Source organism: Argentina silus (genome assembly GCF_951799395.1).
Source record: "Argentina silus genome assembly, chromosome: 22".
Classification (NCBI taxonomy): domain Eukaryota; kingdom Metazoa; phylum Chordata; class Actinopteri; order Argentiniformes; family Argentinidae; genus Argentina; species Argentina silus.
Window position 1 is genome coordinate 13123712 of NC_139676.1, and position 14595 is coordinate 13138306.

Genomic DNA, 14595 nt, shown 5'->3' on the forward strand with positions numbered 1-14595 from the left:
TGGCCAGCCTGTATAGTGTACAACCCCCATCCCCAGTCAGAACCTTATGCTCAGCCACTGCGTTCCAACATCCCACACTAGCGTACTACTTAGAATGCATGGTGAGTACATGGCTTCTCACCCTAAGTAGTATGCTAGGTAGTAGTGTGGCTATTGGACCTGAGTCCCTGAGCCTGCCTCTTGGCACCCAGGGACGTGCCTGCCCCTGCCAGCCGAGAGAGGAGGGAGGGAGGGGGAGGGAGAGGGAGGGGGAGGCTGGGCATGGGCCAGGAGTTAAACAGCCATGCCTGCTGACTGTCTCCTCTACCCCCTCCCTCCCTCCCTCCCTCCCTTCGTCCTCCTGGCTGGCCAGACGAGGCTGTGATTGAAGCCCGGCTCTGTTCTGTTGGCACGGCCATGAAAGCAGCTCTATATATAGTCTCTAGCTGCATGGCAACTTCAGCGTGCCACAACTTGTGCTCACTGCTGTTGGTTCTGATTAACATGTCAGAGAGAGCCTCCCGCTGTGCCTCAGAAGGGAGAAGCCTGAGGATTGGGAAATGGAAATTCTGGCGAGCCGGGGCTAATTGCAGCGCAGTAAAACGCTACTGTAGGGTTCTGTAATGTTGCGTGGTCTCATGTGCCGTAACACGCATGTTGTCATGCCATTATACCGCAACACGCATGTTGTCATGGCGTCATACCATAACACGCATGTTGTCATGGCATTATACCATAACATGTATGACAATGATCGGATTGTCAGAGTTGGCCGAAGCATGTTGACAGGTAGCCAGGCTATTTGTTTTTTTTCACAGTCCTCAGATTGATTGCTGGGTAATCCCTGGTTTGGTGGTTAAATCCTAGCGTTGGACCTCTTCCCTCTCTTCTCCCAGGTTGGGGAGAGCTGCCCAGCCACGGCGTCCAGCAGCCCAAGCCTGAGCCGGCCTGGGGGGAGCCTGCGGGCCCGTCTGCTGCGGTGGACAACGGCACCGCGGCCTGGGGTAAACCCACTGGGAGCGTAGGAACCTGGGACGGGGGTCATGAACCCTCCGGACCCTACGGCAGGGGCAACGGACCCCCCGGGTCTGCACCCTGCAAGCCAGGTAACACGCACGCACACACGTACGCGCACACACCCACATAGACAGACAGACACACACACACAGACAGACACACACACACACACAGACAGACACACATACACACGCACACACAGACAGACAGACAGACAGACAGACAGACACACACACACACAGACACACACACAGACAGACACACACACATCCTACTCATAAACATTCACTGTGCTGTAACTCTCCTTTTTCTACTACGTTTTTACACCACCCGAAATGTTACTGTTGCTATAAATGAGATTTAATTGGAAGTGATTTGCATAAAAGAAGGCATTTAGAAATAGAGACTTGCAGGACACTACTGGCACCTAGTGGTTGCATTAGGAACTTACACTCTTTTATTGGAAATTGTTTGTCTAACTTTAGACTCATTATGGGACTTTTGGTGCACTTTCTGTATCAGGAAAAAACATATCTTTTGTTGTTGCTTGACATCCAGCTGTTTCCACTCATACAACTTGTTTTTCTCCTCCAGCTCCCAAATCTATGCAAGATGGCTGGGGTGGTGGAGGGGGAGGGGGAGGGGACGAGAACATGTCATCTGGCCAATGGGGGGAGCCCGACGACGGGGACATGTGGAACAGCCCCGCCTCCCAGGAGAGTAACTCCTCCCACAACTCCTGGGGCAACCAGCCCAAGAAGGGCCCACCAAAGGTCAGTCCATCTATCTATCTTTCTATCTATCTATCTATCTATCTATCTATCTATCTATCTATCTGTCTGTCTGTCTTATCTATCTGTTTTATACATCAATCTATCTGTGAAAAGCTAGTGAGGGTAAAGTGCATTCAACCAATCTTGATTCTGATTCACTGTTATGACCATAGCTATTACACTTCTGTTATAACCATAGCTATTACACTTCTGTTATAACCCTAGCTATTACACTTCTGTTATGAACCATCTTTTGTCTCCTTTAATATTAGCCAGGGGAGGCTGGTGGAGGTAGATATCGGAGGACAGGCTCATTGTGATGCCTGGAATGGAATGAGAAACTGTATCAAACACATGTTTGATACTGTACCATTCCTCATTCCATTCCATTCATTACAATGAGCCCCGTCCTCCGATTTCTACCTCTACCAGCCTCCCCTGACTGTAGCATGTCTTTTGTTCTCTGATCTGACCCCCCCTCCCTCCTGTGTGTCCTCAGGGGAAGATGCCCAACAAGCCAGATGAAGCCTGGATCATGAACCGTCTCATCAAACAGCTCACTGACATGGGCTTCCCGGTACGTACACAAACACACACACACGTACACACACAGACACAGACACATGCTGTCAATCTGATACTCATAGTATATGCTAAACCGTTAGATGGAGGAAGATCCTCAGGAACTGAACTGTTCACTGACTGTTCCATGTTGAAAGGAGGTTACTGACTGTTCCATGTTGAGAGGAGGTTACTGACTGTTCCATGTTGAAAGGAGGTTACTGACTGTTCCATGTTGAGAGGAGGTTACTGACTGTTCCATGTTGAGAGGAGGTTACTGACTGTTCCATGTTGAGAGGAGGTTACTGACTGTTCCATGTTGAGAGGAGGTTACTGACTGTTCCATGTTGAGAGGAGGTTACTGACTGTTCCATGTTGAGAGGAGGTTACTGACTGTTCCATGTTGAAAGGAGGTTACTGACTGTTCCATGTTGAGAGGAGGTTACTGACTGTTCCATGTTGAGAGGAGGTTACTGACTGTTCCATGTTGAGAGGAGGTTACTGACTGTTCCATGTTGAGAGGAGGTTACTGACTGTTCCATGTTGAAAGGAGGTTACTGACTGTTCCATGTTGAGAGGAGGTCACTGACTGTTCCATGTCACTGACTGTTCCCTGTCACTGACTGTTCCATAACTGTTCCATGTTGTCTTCCTCTTACAGAGGGACCCTGCGGAGGAGGCTCTGAAGAGCAACAACATGAATCTGGACCAGGCCATGAGTAAGTCCTTTATGAAGTGTGTGTGTGTGTGTCTGTCTGCGTGAGTTGTGTGTGTCTGCGAGAGTGTGTGTGTCTGCATGCGTGTGCATGTGTGTGTCTGCACGAGTGTGTGTGTGTGTCTGCACAAGTGTGTGTGTGTGTGTGTGTGTCTGCACGCACGCACGCACGCGCGTGTGTGTGTGTGTGTTCCATATTTATCTGACCTGACTGGTCTGGCTGCAGGCGCTCTGTTGGAGAAGAAGACAGAACTAGACAAGCGGGGTATGGGCATGGGGATGTCGGACTACAACAACGGGATGAACAAGCCCTTGGTGTGCCGGCCCCAGGCCCTCTCCAAAGACCCCTCCTCGGATCGCAACCCCTTCCTGGACAAGGTACCCTACCACCGCCGTTACCCAGGGGGAAAAGCACCACTATTGTTCCACGCGATTTCGGAACTTGTAGTCCATTTAATACAGAGCGGAAATTATTCTGTCACTCTAAGGTCGTTTAACAGTTTCAGTTGTTGATGTGGCCTTGCTGCCTTGGCTTGGACCGACACTGGATGATTTCAAACCCCAATTTGATACACAAAAGTTTAAGCTGATGTACTATGTGTTGTCAATTTTAAAGTAGAGCACATCCAACTGTAAGACATGTTTGTGTGAAGGCCTTCACTCTTAAAGTTTAAATCCTCTCCATCCTCTCTCTCTCTCGCTCTCTCTCCCTCCCTCCCTCTCTCTTTCTCCCTCCCTCCCTCCCTCTCTCTCTCTCTCTCCCTCTCTCTCTCTCCTGGTCCAGGACGGTGGTATGGATGACGCCCCCCCCTCACCGTTTATGCCTTCCCCCAGCCTGAAGCACCCCCTGGGCAACAGCATCCTGCCTGGACAGGGCCTGGGCGGGGGCTCCCCAGGGCTGAACATGCAAAACTTGAACAACAGACAGGTAGGCTGGACACACACACACACACACACACACACACACACATATAAACACAGACACCAATCTCCCTGCTCAGGGCCGTAGCGTTCGGATCAGAACCGGACCAGGAGCCCAGTGACCCGGGCCTCTCTGTGTCAGCAGTGTGTTTAGTAACAGAGAGTTCTACTTTCTACTGCTTCTCCCAGATCCAGACACACACACACACACCCTCTCCCAGACTGTGCAACCCTCAACCCCCCCCCCCACACACACAAACACACACACACACTATTGGGCGGGCTCACCTACACACTCAAACCGGATCATTTAGTCAGTCAGTGCAGCTTCAGCAGCAGAGTCCTTGAAAACCCAAACAAAAGAAACGAAAAGAGTCCTTGAAACCCGAGGCCCCCGTCGTCGCCGGAACAACCGATCCCTTGACATTATCCACAGCGTAACAGAGCCCCCCCCCCCCCCCCCCCCCTCGTTCTGCCATTTATTGCCATTTGAAAAGCACAACAATCGCAGTGGAATCCAACTCCACGCTCTGTCCTTCCTAAGTGCTCGATGGAGCCGGGTCGTCCATCTCAGCCGTATTGTTGAGTGGTGCCAATAAGCTAGACCTCCAGTCTGAAAAACCTTTTCAATCAGACTTTATTCATTTATTTATTTATTTGAACAATGTTCCCTATCATATTATAGGGGGGGGGGGGTGGGCTAGCTGATCGCTCCACTTTTAAAAGCGTCTCTCCTTTTCTCTCTCATACATATAATCCCTTCAGTACGACTGACTGAGTCAGAGTCAGGATGACCTTCAGTCTGTCAGGCCTCTTGCTGTGTGGATGCCTCAGGGATTTAGTTAACTTTACACACACAATACTGTGCTGCTTTTCTTTTCAGTGCTAGTGTGATATTCTGAATAGATACATAGATAGATAGATAGATAGATAGATAGATAAATAGATAGATACATAGATAGATAGATAGATACATTGATAGATAGATAGATAGATACATAGATAGATACATAGATACATAGATACATAGATACATAGATACATAGATAGATAAATAGATAGATAGATAGATACATAGATACATAGATAGATAGATACATAGATACATAGATAGATAGATACATAGATAGATAGATAGATAGATACATAGATAGATAGATAGATAGATACATAGATAGATAGATAGATAGATAGATACATAGATAGATAGATAGATACATAGATAGATAGATAGATAGATACATAGATAGATAGATAGATAGATAGATACATAGATAGATAGATAGATAGATAGATAGATACATAGATAGATAGATAGATACATAGATAGATAGATAGATAGATAGATAGATAGGGAAGAGTAGATGGAGTCAAGACAGTTTTATATTTCCTCATTGGAACCTATTAATGCCTCCTCTCTCTGCCTTCTCCCGTGTGTGTGTGTGTGTGTGTGTGTGTGTGTGTGTCTCTGTGTCTGTGTCTGTCTGTCTCTGTGTGTGTCTGTGTCTCTCTTTGTATATGTATATGTGTGTGTGTGTGTAGATGCCGAGTGGAATGTTTGGCAGTAGCGGAGCAGCACAAGCCCGGGCCCTGCAGCAGCAGCCTCCTCCTCAGCCGTCAGTGCCGCCTCTCAGCTCCTCCCAGCCTAGTCTACGCGCTCAAGTGCCTCAGTTTCTCACCCCTCAGGTACACACACACACACACACACACACACACACACACACACACACACACACACACACACACCTCTCAGCTCCTCCCAGCCTAGTCTATGTGCTCAAGTGCCTCAGTGTCTCACCCCTCAGGTGTACACACACACACACACACACACACACACACACACAGATACACAGATGCACACACACACCTCTCAGCTTCTTTCAGCCTAGTCTATGAACTCAAGTGCCTCAGTTTCTCTCCCCTCAGGTACACACACACACACACACACACACACGCACACACACCTCTCAGCTTCTCCCAGCCTAGTCTACACGCTCTCAAGTCTGTGCTCTCAGTGCCTCAGTCCTCTCGGGTACACACACACACACACACACACACACACACACACACACACACACACACCCCAACCTAGCCTATTCAGCTGCCTTATCTAATGGTGTTTATGTTGTGTTTCTGCTCGTCCTTCCCAGGTTCAAGCACAGCTCTTGCAGTTTGCAGCAAAAAACATTGGTCTGAACCCTGCACTTTTAACCTCACCAATAAACCCTCAACAAATGACCCTGTTGTACCAACTTCAGCAACTGCAAATGGTGAGTCAACAATAACATGGCCTCTCCCTCTGCATCAGGGCCCAGGACTCCTCTGATGGGATGTGACATGGTCAGGCCCCTAGGGGGTGCTCAAACTCTTTTGGATAAGGGGATGACTTTATTTTTCTCACACTCCCTTTCGATCATTCTCTCCTCCTGTCCCCCTTCTCTCTCCATCCTCTCTCTCTCCCTCCTCCCTCTCTCTCTCTCTCTCTCTCTCTCTCTCTCTCTCTCTCTCTCCCTCCTCCCTCCCTCTCTCCCTCTGTCTCCAGGCGTACCAGCGTTTACAAATCCAGCAGCAGATGATGCAGGCTCAGCGCAACGTCTCCGGCCCCGTCAGACAACAAGAGCAGCAAGTGAGTCCCCCTCTGCCTCTCTGGAATATCAATAATCTATAATATATCCCCCTCAGCCTCTCTGGAATATCAATAATCTATAATATATCCCCCTCAGCCTCTCTGGAATATCAATAATCTATAATATATCCCCCTCTGCCTCTCTGGAATATGAATAATCTATAATATATCTCCCTCTGACTCTCTGGAATATCAATAATCCATAATCTATCCCCACCCCGTCTTTTCTGGCCCTATCCACTCAACCAACAACCCAGAGTAGTGTGACACACCTGATTCAGCTACTCAAGGTTGGGAAGACCAGTCGATTAGCTCAGTAATCCAGTACCGGGCCCACTGTGGCTCTCCAGAACCAGGATCGAGTATCACCGCCCCTTAGCCCCGCCCCAGTGGGCGCGTGGTGTAGATCTGAAAGGTTTCAACAGGTGTAAGCAAGATGGTGACAGTTCCACCAAGCCTAGCGGAGGACAGGGTGATGACTAGTGTCTTCCTCCTGCCTGCCTATCCAACCCTGTCAGATCTACACAGACTGTAGTGGTTTGGGGGTTGATTCCGGGACAGATGTCCTCACACAAAACAAAAACCGGCTTCCTCCGATGTCGACGACGAGAGTTAGAGTTCTCTAAATGTTCTCACGGTGGTGAAATGAGAGTGAGCGGGTTTGCGTGTGAAGCAGCAGAAACACCACCAGTTGCTCAAGCGGCAATCCATACGGTATGCAGAAGTACATGTTTGAAGAAGAGAAGTTGCACAGTGATGGGAAAGGAAGTTCATGGCGTGTGTTAGACCATCTTGTTCTGTAACCGTTACCGATCATGTATGTTTTCACACCGTATGTTGTCATGCTGAGTCACATGCTTGGATAGTCGGAGAAGCTCACCATGTCTCTCTATCTCTTCCTCCCTCCCCTTCTCTCTCTCTCTCTCTCTTTCTCTCTCTTCCTCCCTCCCCTTCTCTCTCTCTCTCTCTTCCTCCCTCCCTCCCCTTCTACATCTCCCTCCCTTTTTTTTCTCTCCTTTTCCTTGTCTCCCCTCTCCTCTTCTTTCTCCCTCTCCCCTCCCCTCCCCTCCCCTCCCTCCCTCATAGGTTGCACGTACAATCAATAACATGCAGCAGCAGATCCAGCAGCACCAGCGCCAGCTGTACCAGGCTCTGCTGATGAAGCAGCAGCAGCAGCCCCAGGGGGGGCCGTCTCACTCCGGCCTGCACCCCAGCGCCGGCAAATCATCCCTGGACTCCTACCCAGGCCACCCCCAGGCTTCAGGGCAGGGCCTGTCCTCCGACCTGCACACCAAAGAGCCGCAGTCTTCTCCCAACTCCTACAGCCCCTACCCTCTCTGTGAGTCATGTAGACACGTCCCAGTACACACACACACACACACACACACCCACCCACACACACACACCTTATCTGTAAGACACACACACCCACACACACACCTTATCTGTAAGACACTCACACACACACACACACCTTATCGGTAAGGCACTCTCATTCACACCCACACACACACACACACCGTATCTGTAAGACACTCTCATTCACACCCACACACCCACCTTATCGGTAAGGCACTCTCACTCACACCCACATACACACACACACCTTATCTGTAAGAGATACACTCACTCACTCTCTCTCTCTCTCTCTCACACACCCACACACACACATACACACACACACCTTATCTGTAAGAGACACACTCACTCACACACTCACTCTCTCTCTCTCTCTCTCTCTCTCTCTCACACACACACACACACTCTCACAAACACTCCATATAATTTCACTTCTCCCCATTAGTTAGTCAGAAGCTGTTTATTATGTATTATTGTGTGTCAGTATTATATAATTTATATTGAGTGTGTGTGTGTGTGTGTGTGTGTGTGTGTGTGTTTCCCCTTGTAGCTGGTCTCAATCCAAACATGAATGTAAACTGCATGGAGGTGGGGGGCATGTCCATGAAGGAGCCCCCCCAGCCCCAGTCCCGCCTCTCCCAGTGGACCCACCCCAACTCCATAGACAGCCTGTCTGGCAACTCCTCTCACATGGAGACCAACCTCAATAAGCACGGTAGGACTCACACACACACACTCTCACACACACACACTCACACTCACTCTCACACACACGCAGTCTCACACACTCTCACACACACATTCTCACACTCACACACACACACACACATTCTCACATGCAAATAACAAGGTCAAGAGACACCTTTTTTTTTAAACTAATGATTCTGACAATTGGTTGATTTACAATAAATGTCCACGACTTTTCTCATCAAGTTCCTCTCACACAGTTTTCACGAGTCAGACGCTTGTCAGCCACAAACACCTCCCTCTCATTCTCTCTCAACACTCAGTGTGAAGCAAGCTAGCAAGTGTCGAAGTAAACAACCGGTGGAAATCATCACGCGTTTCAAAAGGCATTTATCTGTGTCACAATCTAAATGATGAAACTCACCTCCTTAAAAGGTGGCTGTAGTGGAAAACCTCCTTAAAACGCTCTGGTTGGAAATCTATGTTCAGTCAAAATGAATTCTTTGACGTACAAAGTCCTATTTGTGTAGCTGGTGGTGTTTTCTACACCTGGGCAAGACCTGTTGTTTTATATGGTGAAGGCGAGACAAAAACAGCCAAGGCACTACATGGGCATGTCTCCATGGAGATGGTTGGAAACAGCCACCGGGGCCCTCAGTGCAAATCAATGGGAATAATCATTATTCATCCAAGATGATTCAAACAGCAGGTGCTTCAATTGTTGTTGTTTTATAAATATGTTTTTAGGGCTTTTCTGCTTTATTGGGATAGAGACAGTACAGATTGACAGGAAGGACGGGTGAGAGAGAGGAGGGATACACCCCTGTCTCCTATGCTTGCCGGCTGTTCACCAGCGAGAGCTGACTGATGTCCTCTGGTTGTGTCTACAGGTGCCATCTCTGCTGCCTCCAGCCTGGGCCCCCCAGGGAAGGCCTCTATGGACGACTCCTACAGCCCCTACAGCATGATGGCAAGCTCTGAGTCTCCCACCTCCCCCCTGGTGCCCCCAGACAGCTGGGGCCAGGGAAAGAGCCCCAATGAGAAGATCACCAACGGAACCAACATCAACTGGCCACCAGGTCGGCGCTGCGGACCATTTGAACTTGAAAAGCTTTATTGATTGATTTATTTTCTTCATATGAGCAACATTGAACATTGTGACCCAAAATGAAGAGGCACACCCACACAGAGACACACACACAGAGATAGACACAGAGACACACACACACACACACACAAAGTACAATGTGGCTGATGATTATTTGCTTTGATAATTTCCAAGGATATTTCACAGTAATCTACACTTAAATTGGGGAGAAGAAGAATTAAACAATAGTAGAATAATTAAACGGGTATCAGATAAGGATTTCTGTTGTTTCCCACCCAATCATATTATGATTGGACAAACAAAGTTAATGACTGTTCTGGGAACTTGGGAAGTGACTGATACTAGGCCTACCAATTATTAAAAAAAAAGATCTTCTAGCATTGTGACTGCCTACGGCCCCTGGCTGAGCATTGATTACTTTATCTTATGATGACTGATGGATAGATGATGCACTTACTTAAACAAATGTATTTGCTGTGAGTCGCTTTGGATAAAAGCGTCTGGTAAATGACTTAATGACTGTCCTGTCCTCCGTCGCCTTGCGTTCGTCAGAGTTCTGCCCTGGGGTGCCGTGGAAGGGCCTGCAGAACATCGACCCGGAGAACGACCCCAACATGACCCCAGGAAGTGTTCCCAGTGGGCCCACCATCAACACCAACATCCAGGATGTCAACCGCTACCTGCTCCGAGACCGCAGTGGAGGTGAGGATGGAGGGGTGAGGGGAGGGGGGATGGATAGGGTTTCCAGGGGAGTGGGGGGTGAGGGTGAGGGCTTCCGGGGGGGTGAGGGCTTCCGGGGGGGGGGGGGGGGGGGGGGTGAGGGCTTCCGGGGGTGGGGGGTACACCCATCTCCACAGTGGGTTTTTACTTGACCACAGCCTTTTCTCGAGGGTTTCTGCTGTCATCTTTTTCTTTGCTTTTACCATGCATCACTGCACTCCCCCTGTATCCTTACACGACACCGAAGGCCTGGTTGCATCGCACCACATAATAATCATGTTATGCACCTAGTTCCTGTTCACACCCCTCAATGTCTCCCCAAACTGCTTCTTGGAGCCATCTCTTAGTCTGTCAGTGGTCTGAGTATTGGTATGAATTCAAGTTGATATGTTTCTGTTCCCCCCCCCCCACACCCCCCACCCCCTCTGCCCACACCACAATGGAACACGCCCACAGCCGCGTCCCCTACTCCGTCATGTCAGAATGGCTCTCTGCCCCCCAGCAGTGACTGGCCTGTCAGTATGAGTGGCTACACTAGCTCTTTCAGTCTGTCCTCCCCGGAGGAAGACAGCACAGGTACAGACCCAGACACCCCCCCCCCCCCAAAATGTGTGGACCCCCCCCCCCCTTTGACCTTTCACCCCTGGCCCTGACCCCCTCGCCCCAATTACCACCGTAGCAACACACCTCTATCCTGTGTGTGTGTGTGTGTTTGTTCGTTCTGTGTTTGCTGTGAGTGTCAGGTCTGTCCTCTTTGCTCTCCTTTAATCCTGCTACTGCCCTTAATGAACAGAAGCTGTATGTCAAGTCTACACCCCTGTAGTATACAGCCTTTCATTGAACTGTGTCCGCAGAACCAAACGTTCCTCGAATGTTGTAGCGATACAAGATTCAGCACGGTGTTCGTCAGCATGCGTTAGCATGACGTGAGTGTAAGCAAAGCATCGAGAAGTTCTGGAAAGACGCCCCTCATTGTCCTCTCCTCAGACGCTGCATTACTCATGCATGTAAAAACAGATGTGGTGTAGCTACTGAGGTTTGTTATAGATGGGGATGTCCAGAGCGTCACCCTTGAGCTCCAAATAGATTTCTATGAACATCTCTCGCTCCCCCTCTCTGAGATTATAAATAGGCCTGTGTGCAAAGGGTCCATCTCTACGGTGTATGTCATAACTTCACTTCACACCTTCCATCTCTCCTCCCCCAGGTAAAATGTCAGATATGAAGTCGACCTGGTCCCCTGGGCCCATCTCCCACAGCCAGGCCTCTCTGTCCCACGAGCTGTGGAAGGTCCCCCAGGGCCCCCGCAACACCTCGGCAGCCCCCACCAGGCCCCCCCCAGGCCTGAGCAACCCCAAGCCCACCTCAGGCTCCACCTGGGGGGGCAACTCTCTGGGCCTGGCCCAAGGCTGGAGCAGCTCCTACTCCTCAGGTACAGTGGCCTTTTTTAAGTCTTTGATTTATTTGTTTACTTTATTTATCTTACTTTTTATTTTTTATTGATCCAGGTGAGCCAGATGAGAGTCAATGTTCATTGTCAGTCATCTTTAGAAAAATAGTTAAATGACACCCGTTAAATTGACGTCTCACAAGGTAAAAATCGGAACAGCACTGAAACTACGACAAACGCGTGTCATTCAGAGTTGATACAGCCGTTTGACACACAATTGGCCGACGTCAACTGAACCAGCTTGTGGCTTCGTCAAGTTCCTGAAAAAGAAGCACATATGAATCCTAGCAGAGCAGATTTGACAACAGATTGAACAGAAATGTGAAACCCAAAGTGTGGGTGTGGTTGTATGAGTGTGTGGCCCTCCTCCTCACTTTGTTCTACCGTTCACTTGCTCTCCGGAGGAGGAACACACCCCTGCTGTGGTTTAAGAGGCTTAACTTGCCAAACTGACATCTTGAGGCTTCAAAGACGCGCTCAATATGTGAACTGGTTTTGACACCGAGCATCTGAAGAGTTCACCATTGTGGTAGAATGACAGCTACATGTAGGGAGGTGTGGTGTAACAGAAAGTAAATTACAGACAATATTGACACGCAAAAAACACAAAACAAAACAATAGATGAGACATTTGTTGGATATATTGGAGTATGAGGTGTTGAATTTTATTCCCTTTCTCCCTCCCCTCTCCCAGAGGGCACCACATGGAGCACAGACAGCTCCAACAGGACCAGCAGCTGGCTGGTCCTGAGGAACCTCACCCCCCAGATTGACGGCTCAACCTTGCGGACGCTGTGCATGCAACACGGCCCCCTCATCACATTCCACCTCAACCTGACCCAGGGCCAGGCCGTGGTCCGCTACAGCTCCAAGGAAGAGGCAGCCAAGGCCCAGAAGTCCCTGCACATGTAAGAACAACAATAATACACTTTATAGGTGCTATATAATATACTGTGTACTTGTGAACATGAAATCACAATCATCTCAGAAAACGAACAGGACACACGTACAGGATTCAATGGCTGGCTCTGTATCAGACATTACTTCATTAGTTTCTACTTGACTCAAAAAAAAAAAAGCCTTTGGTCTGAAAATATGACCTTTTATATAGTCTTCTGTTCAACTTCATTCGGTGAAACAGCGCCAGACTGTACGTAGGCCTCTGTGTATGTGTGTGGGCCTCTGTGTGGAGGTTGTGTGTGACCGTGTGTCCTCTCCCTGCTCCCAGGTGTGTGCTGGGGAACACCACCATCCTGGCGGAGTTTGCCGGGGAGGAGGAAGTCGCCCGATTCTTTGCACAAGGCCAGCAGCAGCACGCGCCCACATCCAGCTGGCAGGCCAACCCAGGCACCAATCAGACGCGGATGGGCGGAGCCTCGCAGTCGCACGCCATTGGCCACTGGAGCAGCGGCGGTGGAGGCAGCGGAGGGCTAGGGGGAGGAGCCAAGGCGGCCGGAGACCTGCTGTGGGGGGGGGTGCCCCAGTACCAGAGTCTGTGGGGACCCCCCGGCGGGGAGGACGCACGCCACATCGGGAGTCCCACCCAAATCAACACACTGTTGCCAGGAGACCTGCTGAGTGGAGAGTCCATGTAGGAGGCGTGTTCGGACACTAACCAACCGTGACGCCGCGCAGCTGCAACAGCTGGTGGAACGACAGGAAAAGAAAAAGGAAACATTTTAAGGAAAGAAAAATAATAATACAAACATTTAAAAAAAAAAAAAAGAAAGAAAGATTCAATGAACAGGAGCAAAACCAAGCAAATCACGTGGCGATAATCAGTATCAATGGAACTGTGAATCGTGAACCGGAAGGCAGAGGGGGGAGCAAAACAAAAACTGCTGATCCCTCTCCTTCTATTTTTACCTTGTCTACTTCTATGTTTTGTTTATTTAGGTTTCCTTTTCAAAAATGGGAGGTTTCGTTTCTAGTATTCACGAAATAAAAAAAAGAACAATGACATGGAGGAGAGATAAAAATGACTCAATTGAAAAGAGAGAGCCTCTAAGTGTTTTTAAGTTTTCCATGAAATATCGCTGACATTCTGTGTGAAGTGTTTTTAGGAGAAGAAGCAATCGAAGAAGCTGCCCTTTTGAAACTTTCCTTTGCCCCCAAACTCCCAAATTGAAAATCAAAAAACAAAAACTACCATTCCCAGCATGCCCGTAGCCAATGATTATGGTTCAAAGACCTTTACTTGTTACTTACATCGTTTGTTTCTCAGCACTAATTATTAGCCTTAAGTGCTCTCCGGCCCGGGTCCTTTCTCAAGCCGCCTTTTTTTTTCTGTTGGTTTTTAAACTGAAGAAAAGAATTGTTTGTTTAAAAAAAAACTAAAAAAAAAAAACTAAAAAAGAAACTTGCACAGTCCCCATCTCTGAGCCAGCGATTGGAGCAGGACACACAAGTGTGACCAACCAGGTCACTCAGCAGTATGAGGCCTGTCTACGCTGAGCCGACCAATCATCAGTTTGGAAAAAAAAAAAAAACTAAACAGTTTCTGTTTTGGTTGTTTGTTCGTAAAGGGATTTACACTGCTGTGTGTTTTTTTTTTTTTTTTTTTTTTTTTTTGTATTATCCAGGCGCGTTTTTCTATCTATGGCAACGTACGCTGAGAGAAGGTTATTACCGTGGTCGACCTAGCTGAGTGTTTTATTGTGTACTTAGATGAGTAGAGTA

At 48.7% G+C, this 14595-nt stretch overlaps 1 protein-coding gene across 1 annotated transcript in view; it reads left to right on the forward strand.

Moving 5' to 3' along the window:
• Positions 1 to 14275, forward strand: part of tnrc6c2 (trinucleotide repeat containing adaptor 6C2) — a gene marked incomplete at its 5' end in the record, with an annotated part of 16992 nt that extends 2717 nt beyond the window's left edge. Inside the window, 16 exons of the mRNA XM_083693643.1 lie at positions 876 to 1085; positions 1591 to 1769; positions 2269 to 2346; positions 2992 to 3049; positions 3272 to 3423; positions 3830 to 3973; positions 5509 to 5652; positions 6117 to 6236; positions 6509 to 6592; positions 7679 to 7931; positions 8502 to 8666; positions 9529 to 9717; positions 10299 to 10448; positions 11674 to 11898; positions 12611 to 12824; positions 13145 to 14275. Of these exons, the coding sequence (XP_083549769.1) occupies positions 876 to 1085; positions 1591 to 1769; positions 2269 to 2346; positions 2992 to 3049; positions 3272 to 3423; positions 3830 to 3973; positions 5509 to 5652; positions 6117 to 6236; positions 6509 to 6592; positions 7679 to 7931; positions 8502 to 8666; positions 9529 to 9717; positions 10299 to 10448; positions 11674 to 11898; positions 12611 to 12824; positions 13145 to 13511 (2732 nt within the window). The 3' untranslated portion in view covers positions 13512 to 14275. The remainder of the gene's footprint in view (positions 1 to 875; positions 1086 to 1590; positions 1770 to 2268; positions 2347 to 2991; positions 3050 to 3271; positions 3424 to 3829; positions 3974 to 5508; positions 5653 to 6116; positions 6237 to 6508; positions 6593 to 7678; positions 7932 to 8501; positions 8667 to 9528; positions 9718 to 10298; positions 10449 to 11673; positions 11899 to 12610; positions 12825 to 13144) is intronic.
• Between the last annotated feature and the right edge of the window lie 320 nt (positions 14276 to 14595).